The 12000-nt window shown below is 33.3% G+C and overlaps 1 protein-coding gene across 1 annotated transcript; it reads left to right on the top strand.

The window, feature by feature from the left end:
• Positions 1-2377: 2377 nt before the first annotated feature.
• LOC107021501 (dynamin-related protein 5A) lies at positions 2378-11191 on the top strand. The gene is made up of 16 exons (XM_015222215.2): positions 2378-2724; positions 3280-3343; positions 3436-3543; positions 3907-4008; positions 4289-4339; positions 4435-4496; positions 5333-5423; positions 6689-6753; positions 7858-8052; positions 8325-8444; positions 8658-8728; positions 8811-9036; positions 9745-9795; positions 10079-10307; positions 10444-10583; positions 10783-11191. Exons 1-16 carry the CDS (start codon positions 2596-2598, stop codon positions 10909-10911), a joined length of 1833 nt encoding a protein of 610 aa, XP_015077701.1. The 5' UTR covers positions 2378-2595; the 3' UTR covers positions 10912-11191.
• Positions 11192-12000: the final 809 nt, after the last annotated feature.

The following is a 12000-nucleotide window of genomic DNA, read 5'->3' as shown; positions in this document are numbered from 1 at the left end:
TTGGTTGGTTTTCCTTTATTGTGTATACTCTTATAATATAAAACAACACTATATCCTCTCACTCTTTCATGTGGACTATGGAGCAATGTTTTAAAGGGTGATATCCTTTGTTCTAAAGGAATTGTCACGTCTACGAGAGCAGAAAAATCTATTAATTTTTAATTTTTTTTATTGAATCCCTAATTGGTAAATTTTATATATGACAAATAAATTTAAATAAATAAGATTTTATAATTATGATTTATATAATTACATTTTATGGATATAATTTAGTTTGCAATGAAGTATTAGATTCGTATATTTCATTCTTTTGATTTTAAATTTATACAAAAAAAAATTAGTATTTAATTAAATAGATGAGCGCTAAATAAGGTAACAAAATATAACGGTTAACTAATCCCTTAATTGATGGGACATAATCAGTTTTTTTTTCATAAAAAAGTAAAAAATATCCCACTATTTATGCCAAGTGTATTTCCTTGCAATTTTTTTTACCATAGTGGACTCTTCAAGCTATAAAATTCTACCATAAAGTTCAATTTTATTTTTATTTTTACTCGATTTTTTTTAAAAAAATTGATTTGATTCTTTATATATATAATACAAAAGATATTTTCCGATTTAAAATTAATAATTCAAGTTAGATACTTATGATAAATGCATGAGAACTATTTGTTTATATACAACTGATGCATATATACAAANAAATAAAATTGATTTGATTCTTTATATATATAATACAAAAGATATTTTCCGATTTAAAATTAATAATTCAATTTAGATACTTATGATAAATGCATGAGAACTATTTGTTTATATACAACTGATGCATATATACAAATAAGTAATTATGTATTATTTCTAAAAACGACAAAAGCACATATAATTTAATATACAAATTAAATGTATATAAATATCATTAACAAATTTAATTGTATAGTATATACAAATAATAAATTCTAGAAAATTATTAACAAATTCAATCGTATAAGATATATAAATAATAAAGGGAAAATTGTATATAACTGCAAATTAATAATTCAAATTAAATGTTATAATCATACTTTCATTTAATTGTGCCCTGTAGTTAACTGTTTGTCAGTCGCATCTCTCCCTCAAACTTTCTCTCGTCACTCTCCCTCTCTCGCTCCGTCTCACTTTTATACAAACACAAATATATAAAATGTATTTGTGTTTGTATAAAGCGAGATAAAATTGTATGTATACATATATTTTCGCTCCCATCTCTCCTCTCTCCCAGATCTCGCTCTCCACTCTCCCAGGTTTCACTCGGCACCCTCGTCTCTCTCGCTTATACAAATAGAAATGAAATTATACATTGTGTTTTCGTTTGTATAAAGCGAGAGAAAATTGTATATACACGTGCAAATAATATATCTTCATCTTATACACTTATAATTATACAATACAAATATTTTGTGTCCAATTTTCTTTTGTCTTTCTCTCTTTCTCGTTTTATACATACACAAATAATACAATTGATTTTTTGTATACAACTACTTTCTTTGTATATGTATAACGAATTATACAACTATTTTTTTGTATATGTATAGCGAAATAACATATTTATGTTTGCTATGGAGCGCAATTATGCAAAGTATAACTATAGTATACAAATATGATTTTTACGTGTTGATATATGTGAAAGTTACTCAATAATAAATGTTAGACGTCTATTTGTATATATATAATTAACGACCTTTTTGTATATAAAGACTGAAGAAAGATTTTTGAGAAAAAAAGACAAACATAAATCATATACAAACGAAAAACAATAATAATAGAAAAGAGTTGAAACATGTTTTGAGCGATTATCTTGAATTATGATTTCATGATTAGGAGGAAGAAAGTAGATTTCAAAATTCAAAATCAATATGAATGAAATGATTTTTAACATAGAACGAGAGAATGGAGATATGAGAGATAAACTTGAATTTGTATAAATGAGTACTTAAATAAGGGAAGGACTCTTTGTCACATAATTAATAACAAATTATACTAAACTATAATCACACACAATAATTAACTAAAACAGTAACTATAATGACAAATAAACTAGTAATGTTTACAAACTCACATCATTTTTTCAATACTCTCTATTAAAAGTATTTGTGCATGAACATCTCACAAAAAAATAATGTCAAAGAATAATTAAACCTTACTATAATATAAATATGTCTCTAAAATCTTAAATACAGGTTAAACGCTACTCGTGCATTTTCCCTAGATATAATAACAAAAGTTAAATTATGTTTCTTTTCCGCAAGAAAATTAGACTAGGCCGGCACGGAGCGTTAAAGCCCACCCAAAGTTATAAAAACTGACATACAAGTCTCTCATTTTAATTATTTTATTTACAACGGAACCAACCGACGTCGACGCGGACCCGTCTTTTAAATTCTCCGTGTCCCCGTTTCAATTTCAAATTCTTATTTCGACCCGTTGGCCTTTTCTCTCCTTTCTTTGAATCGACGTCGATCTATCGATCAATTTGTAAATCACCGGCGCCGACGCTATTTATTTTATTGTTTCACTTGTCACCTGAGTCAAGTCGTCGATCTTTGACTCTGATCAATGGAGAATCTCATACAATTGGTTAACAGATTACAGAGAGCTTGCACTGCCCTTGGCGATCATGGTGAAGAGAGTGCATTGCCTACTCTTTGGGATGCCCTTCCTTCCATCGCCGTCGTTGGTGGCCAGGTCTCTCCGATCTCCTTTTTCATTATCCGTCATCGTTGTAACGATTTTCTTGTTCGATTTAGATCTGTGTTTTATTATTATATTCTTTTTTTTGTCCCTGATCAGAGTTTCTGAATCTTTGATTATATCTTTTAGCTTGATAATATGCAGTTCTTGATGAAATATCAATACATAGGGTTCCGATCTATTTGTGAGTTCTTGACCGAGTCAATTTTGTTGTTTCTTTTGGTTGGTAATTTTGGTTCATGTCGGAATATGTGATGATGCTGTCTCCATAACAATATAGAAGCTTAATGTGAAAGAGTCTGTGTACAGAGGAAGTTTTATGAGCTGCTGGATGTTATTGCGATAGTGCCATGAATATAGGATACTGTAACTCATTGTGTTTCAGCTTGTGAACACTCATGTACATTTATCAGTTCCTTTTGACTCAAGTTACTGCACTCTGATGGTTATAGCAGTGAATTATCGTGTCTTTGGTCTGATTTATGTGTAACACTCTTGGTTAATGATTTGCTGGTTTAGTGATATTTCTTTATTTTGTATGGCTTGTAGAGCTCTGGGAAGTCTTCAGTGCTTGAGAGCATTGTCGGAAAGGATTTTTTGCCTCGTGGATCTGGTAAAGATTGTCTTCATTAGTAGTGCTATCTATTTACATTAAGTTTTGTGAATACCGGATCACAGGAAATATTATTAACATACTATGTACAGGTATTGTCACTCGTCGACCCCTTGTCCTACAGCTTCACCGGTTAGAACAAGGTAGTAGAGAATATGCAGAATTTGGACACCTTCCAAGGAAGAAGTTTACTGATTTTGGTGAGTCGTTGGGCAATATATACTACTACTCTCTCCGTCTCAGTTTATGACACTTTTTGCTTATTGAGAGTCAATTTGACTAATTTTCAAATTCAAATTTGGATATTAAACTACTATACGAAAAGTAATAATGAGATGCATACTTCTCATGTCAATATGAAGATCTTTTTTAATTACTGGTCAGATTTAACATAGTTTGAATCTTGAAAAGTGAAGAGGGTGCATTGTTTATGTAGTACTATTTTTCTCCTTCCGCATGTATCACCTGATATACTTAAGTGTATTCTTATTGTCATCTTCCTTGTAGTTTCACCTTGCTATATTGTCTTTTTGACTTCTAAATCCCGTGTATCTCTTATTCAGCTGCTGTGAGAAAGGAGATCGCTGACGAGACTGACCGGGAGACAGGCCGTAGCAAACAAATATCTAGCGTACCTATTTATCTCAGTATATATTCTCCCAATGGTACGAAGAGATTCTAGCTTTTTGGCTTTTTGCATCAATTAATGCAACTAAACAAACACTTCATTTGAGTATTAATTGGACGATTAAAGCATCTTGGGTAAAATGTCATGTAGGAGAGCTGCAGCCTTCTGCTGTTGCCAATTGTGTCCCTCTTTTCTGGTTTTTAAATGATTTTGAAATAGTCCCTGATAAGCATGATCTGCAATTGTTCTTCCGTGTTGTATATTTCTGTTTGTTGATCAGGATTTTGACAGTTAAATTTTGATTTTGATCATGCCAGTCGTAAACTTGACACTGATAGATCTTCCTGGACTTACAAAAGTAGCAGTTGGTGAGTTGTTTGTTTTGAATCATCAGTCTTGGTTTGTTTTTGCCTTTTTCCTGATAGTGAACTATTTTTGAATTAATTTCTCTCCATTTATCTAGAGGGACAATCTGATAGCATTGTTGCGGATATTGAAAACATGGTTCGCGCTTATATTGAGAAGGTTAGTTGTACCTTCTTATATTATAATTTTTCATGGGAATTAATCTAGTGTGTTTACATTTATGAGAACAATAATGTAGTATTGAGTTTGCTATGGGCCAATATGGTACATTGTGGAAGGAAGTCTGACGTAATGGAATTAGAATATGGTATAAAAGGGTTGTGTGATTTGGATTTATTCTTCAGATAAGCTGGAATCAGTGTTGGGGTACACCCTACCCTAGTTATTTTCTGACTTTCCAATGAGTTTGGAAAGGATTGAAAATAGTAGAGAAGTGGGGTGATTGAAAAGAAGGCGGGGCTTGTACAGAGTAGCCAAGAGCAGGTGGATGTGGGTTATCTGGTGCTTGAAGAGGAAAGGAATGGAATGGTAATGGGTTGGCGATTAAATGGGCACTGATGAAAGGTTGAGGTGGAATAGTGCTTTTTGATCCACTCTTTAGTTTCACCCCTAATTTGAATGGCCATTTTGGGCACTTCAAAATGGAACGGGAAATTGAATTAAGGTGGAATGGAAGTAACATCGGAATCACAACTCCAAAATGTCAAACAAATAATGGAGTAGCAATGTTCACCTATTCCATTATGTTGTTTGGAATTCTTGATTTAATTGTGATTCCGAAGTTACTATTATTCCGGCTCATGGAAATGGGATGAATATTGCCTATTCCATTTTGTTATTGTTCCATTGCCCCAAACATGCCATAACTTATCAGCGATTTTACTTTCTATACTTCAATATATTGGCAAATATATATTGGCTTTTGAAAGGATCTCAGTTACTACTCGACATGTGTAGGAGAGTTTTTCTGATTCTATTGTTTTCTTACATTGCAGCCGAATTGCATTATTCTTGCTGTTTCTCCAGCCAATCAAGATCTTGCAACATCAGATGCTATTAAGATTTCTCGTGAAGTAGATCCAAAAGGTTAGAGTTTGGAAATGTCGGGAAAAATATTTTCTTGTAGTAGCATTTTGAAGACATAATATTTGCATTTAACGAGTTACCACTGACAAATCTAAAGCAGGTGTGGAAATTTGTTATATTCCACACATTTGCAGGTGAGTATAGTATTTCAATAGAGAGTACCTGGAATAGGTTTCCAGCTGTTCATGCACTGAAAGCTAGTGGGAGTAACACCTATTAATCTGATGAAAGCTAGTAGGAGTGGTTGGCTGAACCAAAAGCAGCTTAGGGGTTAAGCAGACAATTTCATTTAAAGGTTTAGGACTACTAATGTTCTTCATGTAGGTATTTAGAATNCTAGTGGGAGTAACACCTATTAATCTGATGAAAGCTAGTAGGAGTGGTTGGCTGAACCAAAAGCAGCTTAGGGATTAAGCAGACAATTTCATTTAAAGGTTTAGGACTACTAATGTTCTTCATGTAGGTATTTAGAATGACTTTCTTGTCTTGAATGCATAACATCCTTTGCAGAAAGACACACCTCCCAATTATTGTTTATGTGAGAACTGAGAATTACATTTGAAATTCTTAAATATGATAACCCCTCAAGACGGAAACAAATTTAATTTTCTTCCCATTTTTCCACCTGCTTATTAACCCCCACCCCCATGGCTTTTCCTGTTCTAACACGTTGCCCTATATCTTAAGAGTTGAGAGTCTTTCAAGCATGTAAATTTAGTGTTTCCTATGATTTAACAAAAATTATCACCTAACCAAATGCAGTGGCTGCTAGTGATCAAATAGGCTGTATAGTCAGTCACTTTAAGGGGCAATTTTTGTCTGATTATTTCTTGCTATTATTTGAATGTTAATTTTTTGTTTTAGGCTTTCAGGGGCTTCCTGAATTGTTTTTCAAGTATTGAGATTTGCAAAATCATTCCTTTTGTAATCATATATTAATATTTTCTTATGACAGCTTAAATAAAATATGTCAATATTATTATCTTATGCACATATGCAATTATGGGTTTCTGGCTAATTTCAAATATTATTGATTGAGCAAATAATATTGCTGAAGTTTTTTCTTGAGTCATAATCTCTTTATATTTTGCTCTCGTTCTTTTTGTGTTCTGTTGTGTAGTGATGCAAGGCCCACAATAGCTCTTATTAAGTACCGTTTGAGTTAGTTTGCATTATAAATTGTGCTATATCAAGAGTGATTTTGAAAATGAGATGATACATCATACACATTGCCGTTTAACACTGTGAAAGGTTACTTGCCTCAGGGGAAAGGACATTTGGTGTTCTGACTAAGATTGATCTTATGGATAAGGGTACTGATGCTGTTGATGTAAGTTCCCTATTAGGTCACATAACTTTACATCTTTCTTTTTTGTTGGGTAAAAGTATCTTTGCTCTAAGCATGAAGTGATTCAGTGATGTTGGAGCTCCGTTGTGTAAGTTGTTTATTTGGTATTGTAATTTTAAAAGAAGCTGTACTCTTGGGTTACTCTTCTTGAGTTTTTGGTCTTGTATAGAGAATCTATGTTTTAACTTGTTAGTGGATCTGGAAAATGATAGGGGGAACTCATTTATATATGAAGTTATTAAGAGTCATGCTTTTAGTTGATATTACATTGGAGAACTTTGGGAAAGAGTCCTCCGTAGACTGTTGACATAACCCTGGTGTCATCTTCGATTCAAGTTATTTAGGTCGAGTTTGGACAGTGTGCTGTGAGTTCCGTAGGAGCTAAGGAAATGATGAATTTTGCCTATGTTTATTGAAATCCAAATCCATACTTTTGGTATCTAAAAAGGGTGAATGTCAAAAGTGAGAATGGTTAAAGAAAATCTAAATTTAATCAAAATCTCGAGGTCCATTTCAGTCTAGTAAATCTATCATTCCAAATTTGATAAGGTTAATTTTGAACTCACTGTAAGGTTTTTATTTTCAAAGACAATGGTTACTGATGAGGTATGGTCCTTGAAACAGCAATCAAAAGATAAGATTTTAATTTGTTCCAATTTTGTTGGTATCTTCCCGGGTTGTGGAAAAAGATTTGGTTTGTGGCACTGATTTGGCAACAACATATGCCTTTTTTGATTGTATTTTTATGTGAACTACTAATGTCTCTATACTTTAAAATTTGATCAAGTGAATAACTCTCTATTAAAAATTCTTAAGCAATGGATTTGAGTTGATTACAAAGATATAAGATGCAGCGGAAACACCTATCTTTTGTCTGCCTTTTGATATCTTATCTGAGCATTTCAGAATTCTAGTTTTTGGAATAAACAAGGACCATGGTTTACACCATTTCTTTTTGCTGATATTTTTTGAGCAAATCTAGTAATAATGTCTCCACATGTGCTGCAAAAGGATTGTCAGTTGGATGGATGACTTTTAGGTGGTTGTCAGTGGTTGCTATATTAAATCATCTTCTTGGATTTTCAGATATTGGAAGGAAGAGCATACAAACTACAATTTCCATGGATAGGTGTTGTCAACCGTTCTCAAGCAGATATTAATAAAAATGTTGACATGATTGCTGCCAGGCGTAGAGAAAAGGAGTATTTTTCTAGCACCCCTGAGTACAGGCATCTTACCAATAGGATGGGGTCAGAACATCTCGGGAAAGTTATGTCAAAAGTATGTTGAATTCTCAAAGAATATTTTTCTAATTCTGAAATGTTGTCTAAGTGCCTTGGTGCATAAACCTTTTTATTTAGAGCATGTTCCCTCCCTTTTAATTTCATTTCACCTGCCATTTTCTATAACTAATTCCTCAACATTCTTCATTTTTTGTTGGTGCCCTAAATGAAGCTTTCGAGGTCTTTATTTTTTCCTAGTTGACTTAGTCAGTATTATCAGTTTATTCAGAGAACTAACTGCTTTGTTTGATTTTTGTATTGCATATTTAGCACTTAGAGGCTGTTATCAAGTCAAGAATTCCAGGTCTCCAGTCTCTCATCAACAAGACCATCATTGATCTAGAAAGTGAATTGAGCCGTCTTGGGAAGCCCATTGCAACCGATGCTGGAGTAAGTATCATCTTGAATTTTCTGTGAATTGGTTATCCAATTTTGCCACAGATTATTTTAGTCTAGCTGAAATGAGTCGATTCTCTACTTTTCATGTTAGTTTTTAACGTATGTTTGCTTTCCTGTGGCTACAGAATTGATCTCTTTGTTTGTTACCTTCCAAAAAAATGTGTGTCCTGTCTTTGCTATGTATGTTAACATTTATCAATGCAGGGAAAATTGTACATGGTTATGGAAGTTTGTCGCACTTTTGATGGAATCTTTAAAGAACATCTTGATGGAGTGTAAGTATTCCTTGCTGCGTCTGTTGTTTAAATCTAGACAAATTAGCTATGCTTTATTGTTCTAATCTTAATTTCATTGCAGTCGACCAGGTGGAGATAAAATATATAATGTCTTTGATAACCAGCTCCCAGCTGCGTTGAAAAGATTGCAATTTGATAAGCAGCTTTCAATGGACAATGTAAGGAAACTTATAACTGAAGCTGATGGATATCAACCCCATCTGATTGCTCCTGAGCAAGGATATCGTCGTCTTATTGAATCTTCCTTGATTTCTATCAAGGGTCCTGCTGAAGCAGCTGTCGATGCGGTACGGAATTAAATTTTCTCTGACATGCTTCTACTATTGAAACTAATGAGAGCTCTGCATGAACTGCCTTTTCGTGATTCTTATTCCAGGCTTTTGTTTTTGATAGTGGGGTATGATACAAAACTGTTGAATATGATCTCTGACTTTGAACTCTTGAGGGGCAATGACTGCTCGATGTTGAGTGTGATATTTCATTAGTATTTAGGACTAATGTCGCAAATGAAAAGCCTGATTTCCGCGATATGTCATTTTGGGTCGCTTTAGTTTTAATTGATTGCGATTTTTCTTTAGTCTTTGAGACATTCTTAACGAAAGATGTAAGTTAAACATGAATGGGAATGTAATTTCATGTGACATTACAACATTAATAGAATGTCTACTCTGGTGAAACTTATTTTCTTCTGGGAGGTTTTATTTATGTTGTCCGTTGCATCATTTTAAAAGTTGAACTATGTCATAATCAAACATGATTTAAGTATCAATTACATTAATATGTTTCAAACTGAGATAGTTTGGCAACTGCATGTTGTCAAGTGCTTAATGGTTGAAGAGAATTACTCGTGGTGAGTATTTTGTGCTTGACCTTGTTTAATTATTGTAATCTGAAATAAACTAGGGGTGTTTGTTCAGCATAATGGTCTAATGGGTACATTTTTGTGTAGTTGAGCAAAAATAGTTCCTTAACTATTTCATCTGCAATGCTTTCAGGTTCATGCTATACTGAAGGATCTGGTTCACAAGTCAATTAGTGAGACTTCAGTATGTTCACTTGCCATTTTGAATTTTACTATTCTGAGTTTGAGATATATGAAAGACCTAATAAATAAACACATGCTATAAATCTCAGTCATTCTCATTTAGGATTCTAAAAATTCATTCAGGTGAGTTAAACAAATAATCCGCAGTAACGCATTGTGCTCAGTGATTGCAACCCAAAGAAATCAAAGAATTATCTCTTTAGTCTTTACCATGATTATCTTTTGTTAAACAGTTGAAGGGGCATATAAATTAATGTGTGTTCTGGGTCTTTTGTTATTGACAGGAGCTAAAGCAATATCCTTCTCTAAGAGTTGAGGTCAATGCTGCAGCTGTTGAATCATTAGAAAGGATGAGGGATGAAAGCAAAAAAGCAACTCTACAGCTTGTTGAAATGGAGTGTAGTTACCTGACTGTAGATTTCTTCCGGAAACTTCCTCAAGATATTGAGAAGGGAGGGAATCCAACACATTCAATTTTTGACCGATACAATGATTCCTATCTTCGAAGGATAGGTGAGTTTTGAATTAACTTTTGTCCTTGAAATTCAATGGTCTTTCGATTAGTCTTCTGAATTTTGCCATTATGTTACACGTGTTGTTGCTGTAATTATTTTGATTGTGTCCTCTGATGTTGGGCTCTTTTCAACAGGATCAAATGTCTTGTCTTATGTCAATATGGTTTGTGCAAGTTTGAGGAATTCCATTCCTAAGTCTGTTGTTTATTGTCAAGTTCGGGAGGCCAAACGCAGTTTGCTTGATCATTTCTTCACAGACCTGGGCAAGAAGGAGGTGAGAATTTTGCACCTCACTGTTCAACTACCTGAACTCTATTTTTATTTTATTTTTATCTGGCAAGTGTTTTGGGTGGGAATGGAAAGGGATGCGACGGGGTGGGGGTGGGATAGCTGTGGGAGAAGAGAAGTGACAATGCTGATGAATTTGATATATAATATTCTGTGCCCCACTTTCCATCTTTTTTTGTTTGTAGGGGAGACAGCTGGGTACTTTGTTGGATGAGGATCCAGCTATAATGCAGCGTCGTCTTTCTCTTGCAAAGAGACTTGAGTTGTACAGAGCTGCTCAATCTGAGATTGATTCAGTCGCATGGGCTAAGTAGACACAAACCTTTGTTTTTCTTCAGTTTTTGTTCATCACCATTGAAATGTAGGGTAGGTGGCCTGTCATTCTTTACTTCGACATATTATTCTTTTCCATAAAAAGTAGATATATATAGTTATAGGAACGCTAGCAGTTTCTGTGCCTCGTCTTATTTTTCCCTACTTACTAAGTCCAAATGTATACTCGAGTTTTGACATTTGATATCTCTTTGCTAGACATTATATTGGATGTGCTATCCTTGGTTTTTTCCACTCACTGAAATCCATTTCAATTTGGAAGTCCCTTGTTTGGTATGGCTTTGCTTATTGTTCAAAATGAATTTTAATAATCAATTACTCCATTGGATAGAGATTTCTTCTTGTGCTCTTTTATTAGATGTGAACTTTTAATTTGAGTTAAATGGGAATTTTATGACTGGTTGGATTTAATGATGGATGAATTGATTAGGTGATATATTTGTACTTCTGAAAAATTATTAATTTATGATATTAATGAGATCGTGTATTTATATAGGGTTCTTTTTGAATATATTATCTATCGAAATTAGTGATTTTTTTCATTGGCCAAAGTCGGGACTGGAAGAAAATATTACTTTAGAGAGATTATTGATTTAACGAGTATTAATTTATGGAGATTTTACCGTAGATTAAGTCTTCTTGTAAACTTAAAGACTTAATGGATCGTCAATATAAATAATTTGTTGCATCATGATTTCATGATAAGCCTTTTTAAAATACAAGATTTGAAAATTTTAAAATATGCTATCTTGCTATAACGGGTAAAATGACTTGATAGAGTAATAGTATATTGATGCATAAAATGTTTAACAACATACTGTACAAGGTATCTTTATTGCACTTCTTTTCTTATAAGGCAGTATACAATAAACATTGTGTATACAAGGATTATAATGGTACATGACAATACTGCATAAAATAAATAGTAAGTGTACATAGAGGATGACCAAATTTAAAATGTAGTGTAATGATGAGCTAGCCAAGTTTAGTTCCCAATTTTGCGAGATGAGCAGCCTGAATGAATCAATGAAATCATCGCCATACTGATTCAGATCTGGAATTAATCCGTC

Source organism: Solanum pennellii, chromosome 1 (assembly GCF_001406875.1).
Source record: "Solanum pennellii chromosome 1, SPENNV200".
NCBI lineage: Eukaryota > Viridiplantae > Streptophyta > Magnoliopsida > Solanales > Solanaceae > Solanum > Solanum pennellii.
Note: the sequence above shows the minus strand (reverse complement) of the source record. Positions and strands in the feature narration are given on the sequence as shown.

Excerpts from the sequence above, each read along its gene's own strand:
- LOC107021501 (XM_015222215.2), top strand. The coding sequence starts at position 2,596 with ATGGAGAATCTCATACAATTGGTTAACAGATTACAGAGAGCTTGCACT. Across the intron at positions 4,009-4,288 it reads CAGTATATATTCTCCCAATG|TCGTAAACTTGACACTGATA; the intron begins GTACGAAGAGAT and ends TGATCATGCCAG. Across the intron at positions 8,053-8,324 it reads TCGGGAAAGTTATGTCAAAA|CACTTAGAGGCTGTTATCAA; the intron begins GTATGTTGAATT and ends TTGCATATTTAG.